Source organism: Malurus melanocephalus, unplaced genomic scaffold, assembly GCF_030028575.1.
Source record: "Malurus melanocephalus ecotype Western Australia unplaced genomic scaffold, MMel_1.1 scaffold_171, whole genome shotgun sequence".
NCBI classification, from domain to species: Eukaryota; Metazoa; Chordata; class Aves; order Passeriformes; family Maluridae; genus Malurus; species Malurus melanocephalus.
In genome coordinates, this window is record NW_026623403.1 from 754,825 (window position 1) to 775,241 (window position 20,417).

Below are 20,417 nucleotides of genomic sequence, written 5' to 3' on the forward strand. Positions count from 1 at the left end.
GTACACTTGACTGCACAGTTTCCTTAATACAAGAAAAAAAAATTAGAGCCCATGAAACTGAGAAACTGGTGAGATACTGGGAGAATATGGGGTTTAAAAGCAGCACATACAGCTCAAAGGTTTCTGTGTTCTTTTCCAATAAGTCGATCTTAGGCCTCTCCTGGGCAGCAGCCTTWGTCGGGTCTATTGTGTGTTAGTGAYGGGACTGTGGCCACCGAGGCATTGGTGTACACGCTTTGTTCTTCAGATGCTGTGCAGTGTCAGCAGCTGCTGGGCGTGGTTTATGACACAGACGCTCAGAATATGTGCAAATGGAGAGATAAAGGCTCCTCAGCAGGTAGCAGAATACAAGCCTGATTTTGTCCATAGGGAAACTGCCACTAATCCCTAGAATTGAAACATTTTCGCACACCCTTCTCCTAAAATAAGTCTCAAAATGCAAACTTAGCCTTTTTGAGAACAGCTTGTACATCTCACTGTAGTTATCCTTGCAGTATTGCTTTAAACATTACATTGCTGCTTGTATAGTTAAGTTTATGGATAAATTTACGGTCAGTGGACGGTCTCTGTTACACCTACTGCTTTCTAGTTCCCTTTTATTGTTTGCCACTCAAAGACTGTTAAAAGTCTAATTATAGAAGATCTTTCTTATCTATTCTTGTGCTGCATCTTGAAGAATGCTGTTGCTTTTTGACAGCACTGGTACACCAAGTATCATATATACTACATTTATGGCACACGGTAAATAATAAATATCAACATAGCTACTTGCCCCTGCTAGAACAATTGTTACTGGAATTGGAATATGTGAGAGACACTAAGTCAGCTTAATATCTAGCTATGTAGCTTTCAGGTTATGTTTTAACAACCCCTCACTCCTTTGTTTACTGCAACAGTTGTGTCACAGGTCATAATACAGGCAGAAAAGCATCTGCTGGGCAAGAGGTGAATGGAATTTTTGACTTTGCTGCCAGTACTTTGGCCAGCATGCTTGAATAGGCAGTGCCAAGAAGAGCAGAACACAACGTACTTTGTACACAAGATAACAGCAGCTGGTAGATAGAACTTGAACTTCTGAGAAGAAAGATCCAGTTAAAAATAAATAACAAAAAAAAATTATGTATGTATATATAAAAGTAGCCCCGATTTTCTTGTATTTTAAAATAGCTTTCTAGATGGGGAGAAATAAATACTGTAAGTTTCTTTTTTAATACAAAGTGCAAGTTCTTCACTGGGGGATTTTGAGGGAAGGGGTGATCTGTTAAGGACAACCTGACGAAAGCATATAGAATATGCAGTACCATTTTCCTCACTGCTCTTTGTATGTACATCTTAAATGTTAAGTGCATAGCCTAAGTTTAAAAGATAGGGATGGATGAGATTATTTTTTTAGTTCCTTTTAATTAAGTTGGCCTCTCAAACATATTTTTGAACTTGCAGGTTGTGTTTCATCAAGCATACCTGAACAGCTTTATATTTAGCAGAACAATTTTAAGCAGAATTTCTGTAAAATAGAACCAAAGACATCTGGCCTTTAATCTTTCTAAATCCAGCTTTTACTTGGTGTTGAAACCAAGCAAGCGATTTTCTYGGACAGTTGCTACAGAGATGGGATTTAAAATGAAATTTTTGTCTTGATGGTAGATTTCCTGTCATGCTGCTGCTGTAACACTACGTGACCTACCTTACTAAATTATGTTTTAATAGCACAGACCTCTGTGGTCTTTGGTATTTATGCTTCTGCTGTATACATATCTGCCAAATTACAGGTACACCTCTAATATATGAGTGTACTTTTTCTACCAGCAGCAATTAGTGGAATGTTGTCCTTTGCCTATAAGCTATCACTACAGTGCAAGTGTTTATGCCTCTAAAATTTGAAAAGTTCAGAAATATTTTCAGGTCTGTCTTTGAGGTACGTTGAGCCATAGTTGTTGCAATTGCAAAACAATTCACATATTTCCCCACCCCCTCATTCTACATCTTAAAGAACTTCAGCACTGGTGTAAACAGCTGTTCATAACAGTTACACACATGCACACACATACATATATATATATAATTATTTCTTTTTACTGAATGTGTCTCTGAATTGCAGAGCAAAGGGCATTTTAAATTAAAGCTTTTTGGCTTGACCYGGAGGCAAAGATTCCTGTGCCTTCTTCCCCTGTAGTTCTCCAAATAAGACTTTCAGTGGCTCCTGAGAGTTACAATGCAATAATTATCCTCCCTATTCACTTTGTCACAACATTATTCTCTTTTTACTCTAAGCTGTTTTAAACACCTTCAGATCATTTATCCAGCTGCATTCATGTCCTTACCATGTCCAATATAATGCATACCTTATCATCCTGTGGTTCACATTGGAAGCTAATTCTTTTATCTTTTCAACTAATCTCCTGGCATTACTGTGAAGATAAATCCCTAATCTCCCTCTCCTTGCTTTTCTGAAGTGACTTTTTTCCTTGACACGTTGTTCACTCTTACTACAGGTACTTTACTTCTCTAGGTCTTGCTCGAGAATTTTTGCWTAAGTTTCTTAATTATTTTCTTGTCATAACTTACTAGTTAAATTTGGTACAGTAAACTTTTCATTGGCTCTTTTCTGTTTACCAGTCAACATCCTACAGTTTACAATAATGTTCTGTAATGTGAGATGGTAAACAAATTTCAGGAAGAAGGAACTGTTATATCTGTTTTTTAAAAGTCTATAGGAAAATCCATATACACTAGAAAATTATGTGCACAGCTCTTCTGAATGTGTGAAATAGCATCAGTATTAATTGCAGTATTGCAATCTACTAATCTAGTTCTATGAGTAATAGATATATATACTATAACTAGTATATATAACCAGTCTAGTTATATTAGAGTAACAAACAGAATTGCAAATAGATTGTAATTAGAATGAAGGTTCTCAAAGGAAAGAGTTTGAAACAGGGAGGAGATGGATGAGCAGAATTGTGCCAACTACAAGGGCACTGAGGGGAATGTATGCAGAGACAACCCTTATGGTAAAAATGGTTATGCAGGAGGAAATTGTTTCTCTATGATGCAACCTTCTCAGTTTCTTTTGTCCTTCTGCATTGGTTGCAAACTCAGTTCCTTTTATTGTGACTACTCTAATTTTCATTCTGCTGTTCACTTATGTATTTTTAATACTTTAAATCAATTATTCCAAACCTAATAAGTTTTCCTGTAATTTTAAGTTGTCCTAGAACATAACTGACCTGTATGACAAATGCTTGCAGGGCTGCTAGCAATTGAAATTAAAAGTCCAAATTTTCTGCAACGTAAAGTAAGGCTGTTTGCCTCTATTGATACATTTCTGTTTTAGGTGCTGCCAGTTGGATTTTTTTATCCCATATCCTTCTTGACGTTGCTTACATTCTGCATGTTTACAAATACATGAATAAAATGTATGTTACGTTATAGTCTCAAAAAGTCTAGGAGAAACATTGTAGTTAGGCAGAGGGTCAGAAACTGATCATAAAGGCTTGCTCTTGTCTTTATATATTGTATTCCCTTTAAAGCTGTTGTATTTCAAGAGGTTATCCTTGATTTTAAAAATCTCACTGAGAAATTATTCTCTCTCAAATAGCACTTAGTACAGCCTCTCTACAGTCAGTCCTGACCTTTATATACTTTTTAAGCAAATGAAAGATTTCTGTTGTCCCCTGACTTATAAGTAAGAGATTTTTAGTGCATGAATATATATCTAGTATGTGCATTTAGCTTATCTAGCCAACTTGAAGTAAGCTGTAATGCATTTTTCAAGTCCATTTCCTTTTATTTTTTGAACCCATACTTTGTCATATGAGTACTTCTTCAGTTTTTTTCTCTCTTCTGCAGCACTAATACAGTTTCATTCACCCTGTATTATTGTGCCTGTGGTCATTCTTTCTTCTTGGTGCCCTCTGTATTCTGCTTCTCTCTCCCCAAATCAGATGTTGTTGCAAATGGTCATGTTTTGCTCTCAGCTCTATAGTGTGAGCTTTACTGGAAATAGAAAAAGACATCATAATAAAATAATATAGAAATTATGGGGATAAGGCTGGTTCTGCAAACAAAGGATTAAAAACTCCTCCTGAGTTTGAGTAAAACTGGAAGTTCTCATGTGTTCTAAAGTACTGCCCTGATGATACAGGACTTTCATGTGGAATTTCTTCCATTCATACTTGTGTCACAAACAGGTTACTGTTTGTACTGCTGTAGGATTTGTCATATTAACATTTTTGGAGGTGAGCTCTGTAACACTGAATGAACACATGCTGAATGCATTATTTTTATGTATTTCAGTGCAAAGTTTACTTTGTCAGGTAAATTTTAAAGCTTCTTTAGAGGTTCTCAGTGCGAGAATTTTGTCTAGCAGTTTGGAAATATCTGACAGTAGGGTATGTTGTAGTGTAAATTTCACATCCAGGCAACTTATATGAAGTTGGGGACTATTTMATTAGTAACCAGCTAGTATATGGAATTGTTGCCAGCATTTGCAAACTTGATACAAAATGTCTTATACATTCTTCTACTTTTTGCATGTTTTTGTTTTCCTTGTTTTTTGTTAAAACTTCTCTTTTATTTCAACAACTGAATAACCTTTTTTTTTCTTTCRAGTCTCTACATTTATTGTCTGAACAAATATTAAGTATAACAAGATCACTTGCATAGGAGTTGTGTTCCAAATTATCGTGGTGTTAGAGCACCACCTATAGGGTTTGCTCAAAATTATAAAAGAAAGTGAATGATTGCATATTCAGGTAAAATAATATCTTTCCRTATTTTGTGACCTTTTCATCCCGAGATATTTGGGCGGCTCCTGTGTTCCACAGTTAAGGTATATTAATTATGCAGCATGAATAAGGCTCTACAATGGAGTATGTGAAAAATTACTTAAAGCATTATTCTCTTATAGATAGACAGGAAAATTGTAAATTTACTGAGTTTTATTTTTACTGCTGCATTTAAATTCCTATTTACAAAAAATTTAAATTCTAAATTAATAGAAAATTCAGACAAATGCCAGCATCTTTGTCTTTTAATCCTTCTAATAATATTCTTTAAAATATATTTGTTATGCCATATAGAAATACTTCAAAATAGTAACAATAATAATTTGAGACTATAACTTCTTATAATTTCAGGTCCCTATAGTATTGCAAAATCATTTTAAAAGCTTGATTGTGCRTGAAAATTAAAACAACCTGTCACAAATTACATCATTGAAATTCTTGTACTGTTATAAATGCATTCTTTATCATGTTTGTTTATTGCATCAGTTCTGATTTGTGTTTTTAATCAAATAGGAATTCTGAAAGCTTTGGATGATCAGACACTAATGGAAGTGCTTCCTTATTTGTAGTAGTTCTTGTGTTCAGACTCTTGTATGTAACTGACTCAGCTACCAGTAAACTTTGCCAGCTTGCAAGTTTTGAACTATCAGTGATAAAATCGAAAAATGAAAGCACAGAGAGCAGTTATTTTTAATGTGTTTTCTAAGCATTGAGGCTTCCTCATCATTTGAATCTCTGCAGTGAGGATATTGTAGCCTTCCTATTTATGTGAAGGTTGTATATATGCTGTATGACAGGTGTTGGATATGAGGCTGCYAAGAGGGGAAAAAACAGGAAAACAAAGCCACAAACCTAAGTGTAAGTACTTCAAATCAAATCAGCAGAACTGAGAACACWCCTGTGGAAGGAACAGCATCTGAGTTAAGGGCAATGCAGAAAGTTACACCCATAATAAACTAAGAGTATAAATGACTTGAGTTATTTCAGTTGCATATAATTAGACCTATAAATATAAGCTTTCTAGTCCATTATCAGAAATTCAGTTGTGCAGCTCTCTCTGCAGTAATAAGCGCTCTTTGCCTTTCAAGCATTTGGAATCATGTATCAAGATCATTTCCATGCCAAGAACTGGAAAGGGGGAGGTATTTAAATGATAGTCATTCACTGGGTCTACCTAAGACAGGAAATTTCAGCTGCTTGATTATTTGGCTTTGTTTTTCRGTTTCTAATGCACTTGTTACTATAAGGTGTAAATGCATTGTTAGATTGAACTGAATCTTTATGAAGACTAAAAAATAAAATTTAAAAAGAAAATATCTTGGCTTAAAAAATGAATTAATCAAATTGCTCTCAATATATATGTATTTTTAGCTTGTGGAGATATTCCAGAACAAATTCGATCATCAAGCGGGACGATCACAAGTCCAGGGTGGCCCTCTGAGTATCCTGCCCGAGTTAACTGTAGCTGGTACATCCATGCAAACCCGGGGGAGATCATTACTATAAGGTAACAGTGCTCCTGTATTATTCTCTTCCTTCCTGTAAGTGAASGATTTCAGTTCTGTTTGGTTTTTGCCTTTCCTTTTATSTGATTTGCTCTCACACAGGTGTGTAGCAATTGTTTTCAGCTGRACAGTTGGTGATTAGAAAAAAWTTCCATGTGCTAATTAATTTGAATCCTTTTAATGTGTCTGAAACATAAGAATTTTTCATTAAAAAGTGTGTAGCCTAAATGCTGTAATGCTTCATTGCTATGAAGTCTCTTGGTGGGCTTAAAAATGTCAGGGACAAATAGTGAGTAAATGTTRCTGCAGTTTAGGAAAGGGTGGGTTTTGATGCAGGGAGCTCCTCACAGTTTCACGTATCTTGAAGCTTTTTTAAAGTAGTAATGTAAAAAACTYGTAGGTTCAAATTCTCTCTCTGTAGATCAGTTCATTCCAAATTAACAGATTTCTTTTAGCATCAACATACGAGTTAGTACTGCGTTGTAGACTTGACTATGAAACTGCATTACCAGCAGATTCACTTCAATTTCCAGTACAGGCTTTCTGACCTAAGAAAATTCTCTTCATTGTGAAGTATTTGCTTTGACAGTTACAGTTTAAAGTACTGCTTCTCAATTTAAACAGTCTTTCCACTTAATATTTAACTGGCATAATGCAATGTAAAGTAGGTAAAACTATTCAACTRTTAGAATGCTTTCTAAACTTTTCATAATGTTTATTTTTAATAAAACTCTTTTTCTTTTCATGTTGTTATTTTCCATTCATACATATCACATTTCAGTTCTGATAGTGCTCTGTTGTCTATACAGACCTGTTTTGCAGACTGTGTCCCCTTCACATGCCATTATTGTGACAGCCATACCATAGCATTCTGTGACATAATGGTTGTGTAGCCGAGTAGTGTGACTGGGAGAGAGTCTTATCTGAAAACATAATTCTGAACAATTTAGCTGTATTTATTCTGTCAAATAATGTTATTGCCACAAGTGTAGCATTAACTAAAATCTGGATGAAATTTGGGTCACTTAGTAGTATATGAAATTCATTAAATGAGACACATAAGGACAATTTCATTGACAGAATTTATTTATTAAGACAGTGTGTGGTTTTTGTAGCAAAACTACATTTCTTTAAGTGGTGGAAGCAACATTTTGTTTGACAGCAAGAATGGATTCTTGCTGTCCTCATAATGTAAAAGTATCAGTAGAAGGTTAAATCCTTTTTTTACGTGGGTAGAGAAACTACTCCTTGTTTCAGAAGTTTTTCTTTATTTCAAAAAGAATTTCAAGCTAGTTTCTRTATGTAGTAATTCATCAGCTTTTTGTGTAATATTTAGTTCAGTAGCAATTTTGACCTTTTTTTTTTCAGCTTTCAAGATTTTGATGTTCAGGGATCTCGACGATGCAGCTCGGATTGGTTAACAATTGGAAGCTACAAGAATATTGAAGGCTATAGAGYATGTGGCTCCTCCATTCCCTCGCCGTACATCTCTTCACAGGATCATGTTTGGATCAGGTTTCATTCAGATGATAGCATCTCCAGAAAAGGCTTCAGATTAGCATACTTTGCTGGTATGTTTCAAATGATACCTAGTATAGYTTTATGGTTTCACTTTTTGTTTCCTGTTTCAAGAATTACTTCCTTCTGACAGGGTACAATATTGAGTACAGGTATTTTCTGTAGTCGCCTCAAGGTTTATGGAAAATAAGAGAAAATATACATTAGGTAATTATTTTGATCCTGTGCACAACTTGAATATTTAAAGTGGGAATCAATGAGTATAACAGTAAGCAGATTGAATGGTTTTGGGGGAAAAAAATGGTTAGCCATTAGTAGTAGACACCTGGAAGTTTTTTTAACATAGTTTAAGGTTTGAAATGTTTTCATCAGACTAAAATAATTTGTTAAGTTGTTGGGTAGACATCTGAATATCATAAATGCTGTAAGAGAGAGAAGCAATGGCAGGATACAATTTTACAGTTCTCACAGAATTTGCATCATTTTTCCCATCTCCAGAAGGCATACTGTCTTAAAAAAAAATCTAAAAAGACCCCATCACTTTGATATGATAGACTAATCTAGCCAGATACAGACATGGTTCTGTACATGCAGATTTTTTTCTTGAATAATTACAGGATGTGATATAAACCAGTTACCAGTAGTAATACTTTGATGGTGTTTTRTGAGCCATTCTTGCTCTTTAAATGTTGCCAAGAGATAGGAGGAAGCCAGTTGTGGGTCAAGATYAGTTCCAAACTTTTCCTAGCTTATTTAAGAGACATTACTGGTTTATGTAATAGCATGATTATGATGTTCTACATCATGATCATCCCAAATACTGGATTAGATTTTTCTAGGTCACCAAGTAACATGGTTTCATGTTATCTTGCTCCCTCCAAGTGTATGCCTATATCCACTCACTGGTCTGCTCTAGATCTCTGTGCACGCCAACTTTTGACTCCTCTCCTCCATAAAACTTACTCCTCCATACTCTTACACATATCCAATGCCACCTACCTTCAAAACCATTCTAACAAGATTCAGTAAATTTAGCCCTGATCTCACCTAGTCTAAGCTGTATTTGCTCCTGTTCTGCACTCTGCACTCTTGTTACCTGATAGCTTCCTCCACTATGTCAGTCTTTCACAAGCAAGTTTCCAAGCAGGCTTATCTCTCTCTATCACTTGTTTTCAAGCCTATGAAAAAGCTCCTTCTATGGTTCAGCTCCTTGCAGTTTAGCAGAACTTAGGGAAGATGCAGCCGTGCACTTGATGCAGGCCCAGTGTTCAGGGCAGTGTTCTACCTGGGTTCTATGCACCATCTCACCAAAAAACATGTCAGGGAGCGGGAAAGAAGCTACTTGTCTAATCAGTCATCCTGTGCTGCTGATTTTGCCAACTGCCCAGGTGAACACTTGATGCCATAAGGCATCAGCTTCTGCCCTATTCACCTCCTTCTCAAAGTAGGCGCAGAGGGAAGGCAGCTCCCCTGCCTGAGGGCTTTTGAGAAGGAAGGACACCTTAGATGAGGTGTGGAATGGGCAGGGGAGGCAAGCCATGGGTTCTGTAGAATTTTTCTGAAAATCCTTTCCTCTCTTTTTTCTTTGATCTTGAAACAATTTCATTTTGAAGCCCCTATTGGAAGAAGCTGTAAATTTTCAATAAAAAGCAATTTTGTTTCTGGTAATTTATTTCTTCTATTTAGTGTTGTAGATTAGAGTGCTTAAGACTTTCATCCTAAGTTTATAAAAGTCTTTTTTAAAAGAAAGAAGTCTTACTTTGGGAGGGGTTGTTCATTTTTTAACAAATGAGCCTTACTGAAACTTTGGCTTGAGTTTGGTCTTGATGTTTGATACAATATTTAGGAAGTATTTCACAGTTGAGGTGAAAGTGTAGTGTTTCAGTGATCAGAGTGGTCTATGTTTTTGAACTAACCTGTACATATGAGAAAATTTGGCAACTCTGCTTTAATAATCATATGGTCGTTTCTGAGCATCGAAAAAAGGCTCCTGAAATGTTAACACTTTTGCTATGCATTCAACTGTGCCATTATGTTTGGTTTCTTTTAATCAGCATCATGCTCAGATCAACACCTCAGTAGACTATTTAATTCAGTGTTTTTAAGGCTACTCTCAAAGTTGGCAAGTCATCATAGAAAAAGGGAAAAAAACAGTAATATTTTAGTTACTTGGATTCAGGTTAGGCCTATTTGTGCTGGAATGATAGAAACACTACAAATTCCAAATGCAAAAGTGACTATTGGGAGCCCCATTTTTAAAATCAGATGTAACAAATAGATCGTGTGAATTGTTCGAATTAATTCTTGCTTAAGTAATAGGCAAATATTTATATTTAATTTAAAGCAAACCAATAATAAGAAAGAAAAGGTAGGAAATGTACTAGACTAGAAGGTAAATTTTGTGCCACTTTTGTCTTTTTTTCCTCTGTCTTCCTCCTGCAACCTATTTATCAGTCTTTTTAATTATGGGAATTGAAATGGCACAGAGTTTACTAATGGTGGTGTAGAGTGGACAATAAGGTTATTAAAAACACAGAGGTCAATGCCCACTGTAAATGCATGGAATAGTTGTATCAGTCCTTTGGCTACAACTGTATATGGGTGCTGCTAATTATTTTGTGCTACCCTGAAGTCTTTTATGGTACAGCTTCTAAAGTTAGTCTTATTTTGTACATCTCTTTTCATTTTAAGACTCTAATTTTTGATTCATGAGTAAATTGTTTTTATGTAAGGATTGCAGGATTAAAAATGTTAAGTCAAGATCAAGTATCCCAGCTCTTTTATGGGATGCTTAAAAGCTTGTAGAAGGAAGGACTTGAGTTGAAATTGTATCCTGTTCTGTTACTGCGATTATTCTATCAATAATTCCATGTTACAACTTTCTTCTCAACCTCTTCCAGGTTCTGCTATGCAGAAGGACTGAGCTAGATTATAATCAGTACTTGAACAGGTTCAACGATGCATATTCTATATTACATCCACCTATGGAGCATAGTCATTCAACTTAGGTTGGACTAGTCAAGTTCACTTTTATTGGTTTTGAGTTCAAGGCCAAGGTTCCAACTTCGCCATACTAATATTGAGAACCATATGTATGTGAGTGAGAATACTATATGTATAAATACTTATATATCTGTAGCAGAGCAAAAAAAATGCTATCAATTATACTGCATCTGGGTTTTGGATTTTTTTTTAGTGAAATGAATATTTTCTGAAAATTAGTCACTGGCAGCACATACATCTTTCTCTCCTTTCTTCATTCTCTCTCTGCAAGTTTGCAGACTTAAATGTTCTTCAGCAGTGCTTTTAGCATTTATCACTCTTGTTGATTTCATTTTTTCCTGATTCACTTTTAAAAAGCCTTAGCATTTGTGAAATTTAAAAATTATATGTTGTACTTCCATAAAGAAAAATTACTATTTTAAGTTACAGTATTTTTAATGCTTTTTAAGAGACATTAAAGTAGAACAGAGGTATGATATTACTTGACCTGTCACAGCAGATTAGTCACAGCAAGGAAAATTCAAGCTAGCTGTGAAAACTTTTATCATGTTGTATAGTAAAGCTGGAACTTTTAAAATGGTTAATTGGAGAAGGCTGTGAAGAGCCTAATCAAACATCAGTTAGCCTTGTTTTGAGCAGATGGTTTGATTAGATGGCCTCCATTCCAATCTGAATTGTTCTCTTATGAAAAATGATAGAACATGCTTCTCCAGGGAACATCAGGATTCCAGTGAGTTCATCATGCTGTCTTTCCTATTTCCTTATTAAAATCTTAGGTTCCTTAGAATTAGTATGTATTTGTCTAGTAATTTTCTGAATTACTGCTGTGTAGGACCRTTTGCATTGCAGACTTGTTTTTAATTTTTTTGGCCATGATAGTTTGTTTTATAGCAAATTTTACAGTCTGTACTGTGGTTTGTAGAAATAAGKGACTGAAAATGATACAGTGGTGTTTGACTCAGSAGAATTGTTGCAGAGCTGAAATAGSYTGGATCCCAGRTATGCTTCTGTGTTCAGCATGGTTGAAACTTCAATAARTAAAGGCAAGCAAAATGCAGATTTTTGCATTTGCTGCACTCTCTTCTTCATTGCTGCAGGAGATGCAGGAGCAAACAGTGGGAAGAAGAGAGGACAGGGCTTTCTCTTTAGTTGATGGTAATGTGTAATCTTCAGGTGTCAGTTTYTGTCTTGCCTTTGATCCTTTGATACAAAGTAAGAACCTCCAAAAGCAGAAGAGAGTCTTGACTGCTTTTATGGGAAAGAATTTGAGGAAGTAACCAGTACTGCTGCACAAAATGTTTCTGTATTTTGAGTGATAATAGCGAGAAAGTATTTTTCTAACTTATTTTTAGCATATTAGCAGTCAGATTTCTCAATAGTTATAAATGAGCATTGTTTTCTTGCTTGGGTTAAAGTTRTTTGACTGAAATCAGCTATGAGTAAGGTTCATGCTGATGTGTTGATGGAATTTTGACTTGAAAAAACTTGATAAAACAATCTTCAAATTTGCTGAAAGTTGCCATGTTTTACAGACATTCAGGCATTTGTTTTGCCCTYCTAAAGTACCTGGTGCAKCAAATAAATATGCAACACTGACCAYAAAGGGCTAAAYTCTAAGAATTTTTTTTTCTTTGCTTTCAGGGAAATCTGATGAACCAAGTTGTGATTGTGACCAGTTTCATTGTGCTAATGGGAAGTGTATTCCAGAAAGTTGGAAATGTAATAATATGGATGAATGTGGAGACAACTCAGATGAAGAAATGTGTGCCAAAGCTAATCCTCCGACAGCTTCTTCCTTTCAGCCTTGTGCTAACAATCAGTTCCAGTGTCTTTCCCGCTTCACCAAGCTTTACACTTGCCTTCCAGAATCTTTAAAATGTGATGGTAATATTGATTGTCTTGACTTAGGAGATGAAATAGACTGTGATGTGCCAACATGTGGGCAGTGGTTAAAATACTTTTATGGTACTTTCAGTTCTCCCAACTATCCTGACTTCTATCCACCTGGCAGCAACTGTACCTGGCTGATAGACACTGGTGATCATCGCAAAGTAATCTTGCGATTCACTGATTTTAAACTTGATGGTACCGGCTATGGAGACTATGTCAAAATATATGATGGATTAGAGGAGAATCCACGGAGGCTGTTACGTGTACTGACAGCATTTGACTCTCATGCTCCCCTCACAGTTGTTTCATCTTCAGGACAGATAAGAGTGCATTTTTGTGCTGACAAAGTGAATGCTGCRAGAGGGTTCAATGCAACCTATCAAGTTGATGGCTTCTGTTTGCCCTGGGAAATTCCATGCGGTGGAAATTGGGGGTGCTACACAGAGCAGCAGCGCTGTGATGGCTACTGGCACTGTCCAAATGGAAGGGATGAAACCAACTGCACCATGTGCCAAAGAGATGAGTTTCCCTGCTCTCGAAATGGTGTTTGCTACCCTCGCTCAGATCGCTGCAACTACCAGAATCATTGCCCTAATGGTTCAGATGAAAAGAATTGTTTCTTCTGTCAGCCAGGCAATTTTCATTGTAAAAATAACCGCTGTGTGTTTGAGAGCTGGGTTTGTGATTCTCAAGATGACTGTGGCGATGGCAGTGATGAAGAGAATTGCCCAGTCATTGTGCCCACTAGAGTGATAACTGCAGCTGTCATTGGGAGTCTTATTTGTGGATTGCTGCTTGTCATTGCACTGGGATGTACTTGTAAATTGTACTCACTCAGGATGTTTGAGCGAAGGTAAGCAGAWATCAAATTTATTAAATGTTTTGGTATTGTCGATTGTATGTGAAGCAGTTTTATTGCCATACAGATATTGTTGCACATGATTCGTAAAGACATTGTTCCTTTTCTTTGATAGTAAAAAGAGTTAATGATAAAGAATCTCAAGTCCTAAGGGACCCATAAGAAACATCAAGTCTAACTCCCTGATTCTTGCAGAATATCTAAAACTAAACCTTGCTAAGCTGATTATTGTCCAGATATTCCTTGAATTCTAAAGGCTGGGTGTCATGACCCAGTTCCCTGGGGAGTTTGTTCCAGTGACTGACCACTCTCCCAGTGAAGTAAAGAGGATAGAGGTATTCTTATCACTGTGCTATTGAGGGTTAAGCTTTCAGATGGTGTTACCAAAAAGGACGTGTGGGAAAACTGCAGTTAATTATTTACAATTAATATCACTGTTCTGTATATACATATAACCGCGTGTTTCTTCTCTTGTAGGTTAGTTCATACCAGGATTACATATCCTTCAAGTTTTTACAATAATATAAGCATTACTTGTGCATTTTTAATTAACCCATGGTTTTGGGCTGGTTTGTTTGTTTGTTTTTGAGGAATTTGTTGGTCAGTTGGTTTTTTTGCTCTCATTCCAGCTGGACAGAYGCGTAGGAATAACTTCATATTTTTTGACAATTAAATTTAAATTAAATTAGCAAAACTTCATTTTCTGTTTTTTTTTTTAAATTTCAGATTATAATAGTCTGATGTACTTTTATTCTTTAGTGTATATATATGTATATATATATATGTAAAAATCAGTGTCTTGTGTATTCTGAAATTTCTTTTCTTTTTGAAAGATCATTTGAAACTCATTTGTCAAGGGTTGAGGCTGAACTGTTAAGAAGAGAAGCTCCTCCATCCTATGGACAATTAATTGCCCAGGGTTTAATTCCACCAGTTGAGGATTTCCCTGTTTGTTCTCCAAATCAGGTAAGATTTCAAAATAGCAGGGAGACCACTTAAATTTTAAGGAGACTGAAATAAAGATATTTTAACTTTCTTCCGCATTCGTTTGTTCTGCAGAATTTCCTTTTCCTCCTTTCAAGTCAATACAAATGRTTAGCCCTTGGACAAAATCATGATATATAACACCACAGTTTTCTTTGCAGRCTTTTCTTTTGTTGATATTGCCAGTAATGCATGCTGTAGAAACCCTCCTGTATGAAAAGTATTAGATTGGTAGATCTAATTGTAGGTTGTGTTGGGTAAGTAAAGACTGCAAGATAGCACTTTCTGATTTGGGAAAGAAGACCATGACGTCTAATGCRAAATGGTAATTTATATGCACACTGCATAGGTGTGTTCATGCCTGCTGTGCATAATAAGATGATGGAAAAGGCCAGGGATGTAAAATTGGCATGAACAAGTAACAAAGTAAAAGCTAGTAAATGGCAGTTAATATTCTCTTGTCATCCAGATTCAGAGGTGGATGATTAGCACGTTTCTTACTTGGTTAATGAAATTTCTGTCAAACAATTTTTTAAGTAATTAAAACGTCTTTCAGTTATAAACTCTTTTGAGAAATAGAAGTCTTAGTGTAGGAATCCTGCTGTGCTCTATTAGAGTTGGCATTAGTTATATTATGTGTTGCAGTTAATACACTAAGGTTTACTGTAAGAAAAAGTTGCATGATTATCACATGTTCCATCATGCACACACATTCACAAGCAGCTGGATTCTGTCACAAAGGATTTTGCAGAGGAAGAGGAATATAAATTGAAGTTTGCATGAGAGGCTTTAAAAATGTCAGAAGACATTATAAAGATTTTTTGGTAGCTAAATTAGCACTGAACTTCATTAATGAATATTAAAWAAAGTTGCATCTTGCATAATAAGGATCTGGTATACGTAGCAATAAGCTACTTAAAAAAAATTAGGCACGATAAAAGTCTAGATGTTCTAGAGGAAAAAACATTATGAAGAGGCAAATTAAATGGAAATACATATGGAAAGGTAATAAAAGAGCAATGAATTCTATGTAAGGTACATTTCTGCCCTAATCAAGGATCTCTAAATAAAGACAATGAGAAAAGTAAGGCACTATAGCCTGGATATGGAACGCTGGTTAAAGGAAAATACAACCACAGAGCCAGACACAAGCTCTATTACAGTCTTACCAAAAAGGTAATCACAGAAAGTTTAGGATTTGAAAACAAAGTCTTCCAGAAGAATTTAACAAAGGTGATCACCTTCTTCATCAACTATGACTGGTCTGCCTCAAAGGGACTGTCTCGGTTTTGAGACAAATGTTTTCAGAGAAAAACGTTCCAGAGAAACGTTTCCCCTGAAATGAAAGTAAATTTGATAATTTTTTCCCCCACCAACAGAAAATAGATACTGGGCGAAAAGTGAAGAGAAAAGAAGGTAATTTATTAACACAGYGCCACARGACACAGATAAAAAGTAACGGTTGTTCAAAAGAGAAACCCCCCGCCACGCGGTGCCGACAAGATGGCGCCGCGACAAGATACAGAGTAACGGTTGCTATTCAAAACCCCCGCCACGCGGTGCCGACAAAATGGCGCCTCCGTCCCCGAGAAAAAGAAACAAAAAAAAGTAAAAACAAACCACGTGGCCGTTTCTGTAACAGTGGCAAAAANTTTTTCCCCCCTTCTAGTATTAACAGCTTCAGTTTCAAAATACTTTAAAACTTCCATTTAAATATAATTATGTGTTCTAAACCGTACATATCCCGAATTCACTMTACATTTTCCACTCATTTAACTAGAGAAGAATCCRTGCCTGAATTCACCTGTTTAAAACCCTGCATAACTTTTCAACTGTAAGATAAGGGTTTTAAACAGGTTATGCCTGTAGTGAACARTGTAGAATCGCTTGTTCTTGTTCAGTRGATTACTGTGGTTATAATAAAGACCGGTATGTTTCTGTTTCAAACCAGTTCCATGCTTCTACAAATTTGGCTTGCTKTCCTCTTTTCCAAAATTAAGCTTCACCTGTTTATGATGGATCTGTGTTCACAAGTCTCTTGAAAGCTCAAGAAAGTCTATGGAGACAATGCAGTTGYCATGCCCAGGTGTCTAAGGCCTGTAGTATAGGTRATTTGGAACAAACCAATGTTTCCTRCAGATCTCTACCTTTCATTACATGCTGTTTTGCACAGTAGTTGTCATTCTGTTTTTGCTAGAACAGTACCAGCAGACTGTCAACACTTGATTGTTGCTTGTCTTCTCCTTTAGGCTTCAGTTCTGGAAAACCTGAGGCTGGCAGTACGATCTCAGCTTGGATTTACCTCAATCAGACTTCCTATTGCTGGCAGATCAAGTAATATTTGGAATCGAATTTTTAATTTTGCAAGGTCACGTCATTCTGGATCATTGGCTTTGGTCTCAGCAGATGGAGATGATGTTGCCAGCCAAAGTACTGGTAGAGAAGGTGAAAGAAATAATACTCACAGAAGTTTGTTTTCAGTTGAATCTGATGATACAGACACAGAAAATGAAAGAAGAGACACAGCAGGAGCAGTTGGTGGTGTTGCTGCCACCTTGCCTCAAAAAGTCCCTCCTGCAACAGCAATAGAAGCAACAGTGGGAGCGTGTGGGAGTTCCTCTGCTCAGAGCARCAGTAGCAGTAACACGGATGGTGGAAGAGAAGTGACAAGTGTAGAGCCCCCAAGCACAAGTCCCGCACGCCACCAGCTCTCGAGCGCTCTAAGCCGTATGACTCAAGGCTTGCGCTGGGTGCGCTTTACTTTAGGGAGATCAAGCTCAGTGAATCAGAACCAAAGTCCTTTGAGACAGCTTGATAATGGGGTAAGTGGAAGAGAAGAGGATGATGATGTTGAAATGTTAATTCCAGTTTCTGATGTAGCATCAGACTTTGACATGAATGACTGTTCAAGACCTCTACTTGATCTCAGCTCAGATCAAGGACCAGGGCTTAGACAGCCTTACAGTGCAACACATCACAGTGTAAGGTCATGCGGTCGAGATGGCCCCTGTGAGAGCTGTGGCATCGTACACACTGCCCAGATACCCRACACTTGCTTAGAGGCAACAGTGAAAAATGAAACTAGTGACGATGAGGCATTATTACTCTGCTAGGTACGGATTGTTTAGGAAAGATTGTGTACAAGTTGGAGCAATATCTGTCATTGTTTTGTACTTCACAGTTAAAATTAGTTTTTAGTTTTAAAAAATCCAGGACGACATTATGTTAAAGCTATTTTAGCTCGTGTGGTTGATTAAACTTCTTATACTGGATGACATTATGGAACTATAAGAGGGAACATTTTAATGGCTCTGAATACACAATGTGTGTATTCAGTATAATCAGATTAATCTTTAAACTGACGTTCTCCCCATTAGTTTCAAATTTAGTTTATCCTGGTACTATAGTTCAAACCTGAAACATGGCTGCTCAAGACTTAYTGGCTGCCTGTTTAACCCCATATTAACAGGTGAATTTGTACAGAATTATTTTCCTTTAGGAATTGACTCTGTTGTATTATTGCCAACATACTTGTAACTTAATATACTAAATGCTGGTAAGGATTGTTAATGTAAAATATGTAYTTTTTTGAGTTTATTCAACACTTTGTCTAAATATTCTTGAATTTCATCATAATGTGAACTTACTTAAAGGGAGGAGAAACTTTCTCCAGGAACATTCTTTTTCTTTCAGAAGTACAAAATGCAATGATATATGAAATTTAGGCATAATAGATAAACTGATGGCAAAAGCTTCTATAGCACTGACTTTCCTAAACTGCAGTCTAATATGGTACAGCCAAATAKTATGTAAAATCCCCAGTCATTAGTCTTTTTGATTTGAAGTAAAAAAGGGCCGAACATATTACAAWATGTGTTAGTTCTTTAAATATCCAATATGTACAAATACACTACAGAATAAGTTCCAACTGGTAATAGATCTTTCCCTGTAGGGTATAAAGCTTGTTTGGACTCAAGGGATTTGCACTAAAATCATATTAAGGTCTCTAATGAGCTTAGTGCACAAGCACTATCACTTTAAGTACTATTATTGTCTAATATTGCAATGGCTATATATTTCCATGGCTCTTTTCTTGGGGTGTTGCATTTTTGTTGCAATTGAATTTGCTTTACTAATTCCCTATTTATTCATTGTATTTAAAAACTGGTTTACTCGGTCGCAGACTGGTTGTTTAAAAAAAAAAACCAAAAGAAAACCCTTTTAGTGTATTTTTTTATATTACATGTTGGAGCAAAACAGAYCAGTGAGAAAAAAGCTCATAACTTCCAATTTTGTGATAAACAGGTTAATATGTGGCTACTAGTGTGACAACAAGAAACTACACCTTTTAAAAACAAAACTGTCAACTACTGTTTTATTTATTCTTTGCCAGTCTGTTTTTAGTAGGCTTAAAGATCCAGTATGAAATGTATTTGTGTGTGATTGTATGCTATTTATTAAATTTTAAATACTTTGTTGAATGTCATTTTAAAGCATGTTTAAAGTCTTGTGCATTTCTGTCGTGTTATGCTGTCGGGCAGAACTGACTAAAATTTTAATATGTATCAAAATTAAATTGAATTTTTGTTATGTTTTTGAGGTACTTTTAAAGATAAATCCGAGGTCTGTCTGGCTTTTTATTTTTTTTWAAATCCTCATCTCTGAAGTACAAATCACATGCAGAAGAAACAAACAATTGAATGGATTCCAAAGTGTATATATCTTCTCCCTCTTCTCTTCATTCACAAACACTGGGATGAGAAAAATAAACAATTTTACCATCTGKTTGGTCTTTTCATGAGAGTTTGCAAGTAAATTCTGAGTTCAGGACACAATTATGTCGATTTGTGCTTTTGAGAAACCTTATGTGCAATACAGTTGTAAAAGATTTTATTATAATGACCCATGCGGTTTCAAGTTTCAGAACAGATCACATCACACTGGTACCAGATCAGGTACAAGTTGGCCCATAATTACACATACTCAAGTAAAAGTCATCAATGGCCATTTTTATTCACATTGAATAATATCTAAATCTGTGGGTAATCTTTAGTCTGATTTCAGTAGCATTGCTTATAGAGCAGTCAGCTTTGCAATAGGAACATGGTAACACACCCTGAAGTATATGTGAACAGTATGTCCTGGTATAAAATACTGGGTTTTTAAACCTTCCTAGTTAATTGTCATTAGAAAGTGGTTTGGAAATGCTTGTCCCTGAGGCAGATAAATTTTGAAGAAAGAGTCTTCACAGAATACCTTCGGTATTTAACACACATAGTGATCTAAATTTGTTCCATTAGATGCCCCAAATAGCATGTACCTATGGACTCCATATTGCAGATGTAAAAAGAACACAATGTTTAATTTGTTTTAAAGGAGAAATGCTACACATTTAACTGAGAAGTTGGATTTGATTGATAATTTGGAAAATTGTAAATAAAATCCATATTTGTATGAGGTGAATTTGTTGCAGTGATTTTTTTCTTTTTGAGTAATATATGAGTGATGTTGCATTTGTTTAGTTTTACTGGGGTTTCTGGTAAGTCATTATTATCCTGTTTCTTTTTATTCTGGAGAGTTTGAGTTAGTGTTTTGTTTAATTGATTCTTGATTTACCTGTGCTACAATRATAGGGCAATTTGAAAAAAAGTCAGAATTATTTACTGTGGAATTTGTTTTCTGTAATAAATCACTTTCATCTGAAAGCTTTGAAGAATGTAGGTTATTGTGAGGGAAGTTTTCTCGTGTAAAGTTGTTTAAACATGGAAAGAGTTTGTCATTGTTCATTTTCACATGCCACACTTCTTTTGTTTGGTTTGTTCTGAAATACTGGGGGGGCTGACTGAGCTTCAGATGGTGCAAGGGCTT

The 20,417-nt window shown here is 35.9% G+C and overlaps 1 protein-coding gene across 3 annotated transcripts in view; it reads left to right on the forward strand.

Moving 5' to 3' along the window:
* The window catches only part of LRP12 (LDL receptor related protein 12), a 49,566-nt gene extending 29,361 nt beyond the window's left edge, over positions 1-20,205 (forward strand). For all 3 annotated transcript variants that reach the window (XM_057372444.1, XM_057372446.1, XM_057372445.1), the window contains 5 exons: positions 6,162-6,297; positions 7,664-7,866; positions 12,458-13,559; positions 14,399-14,531; positions 16,799-20,205. In XM_057372444.1, coding sequence (XP_057228427.1) covers positions 6,162-6,297; positions 7,664-7,866; positions 12,458-13,559; positions 14,399-14,531; positions 16,799-17,662 — 2,438 coding nt within the window. In that variant the 3' untranslated portion in view covers positions 17,663-20,205. The remainder of the gene's footprint in view (positions 1-6,161; positions 6,298-7,663; positions 7,867-12,457; positions 13,560-14,398; positions 14,532-16,798) is intronic.
* Positions 20,206-20,417: the final 212 nt, after the last annotated feature.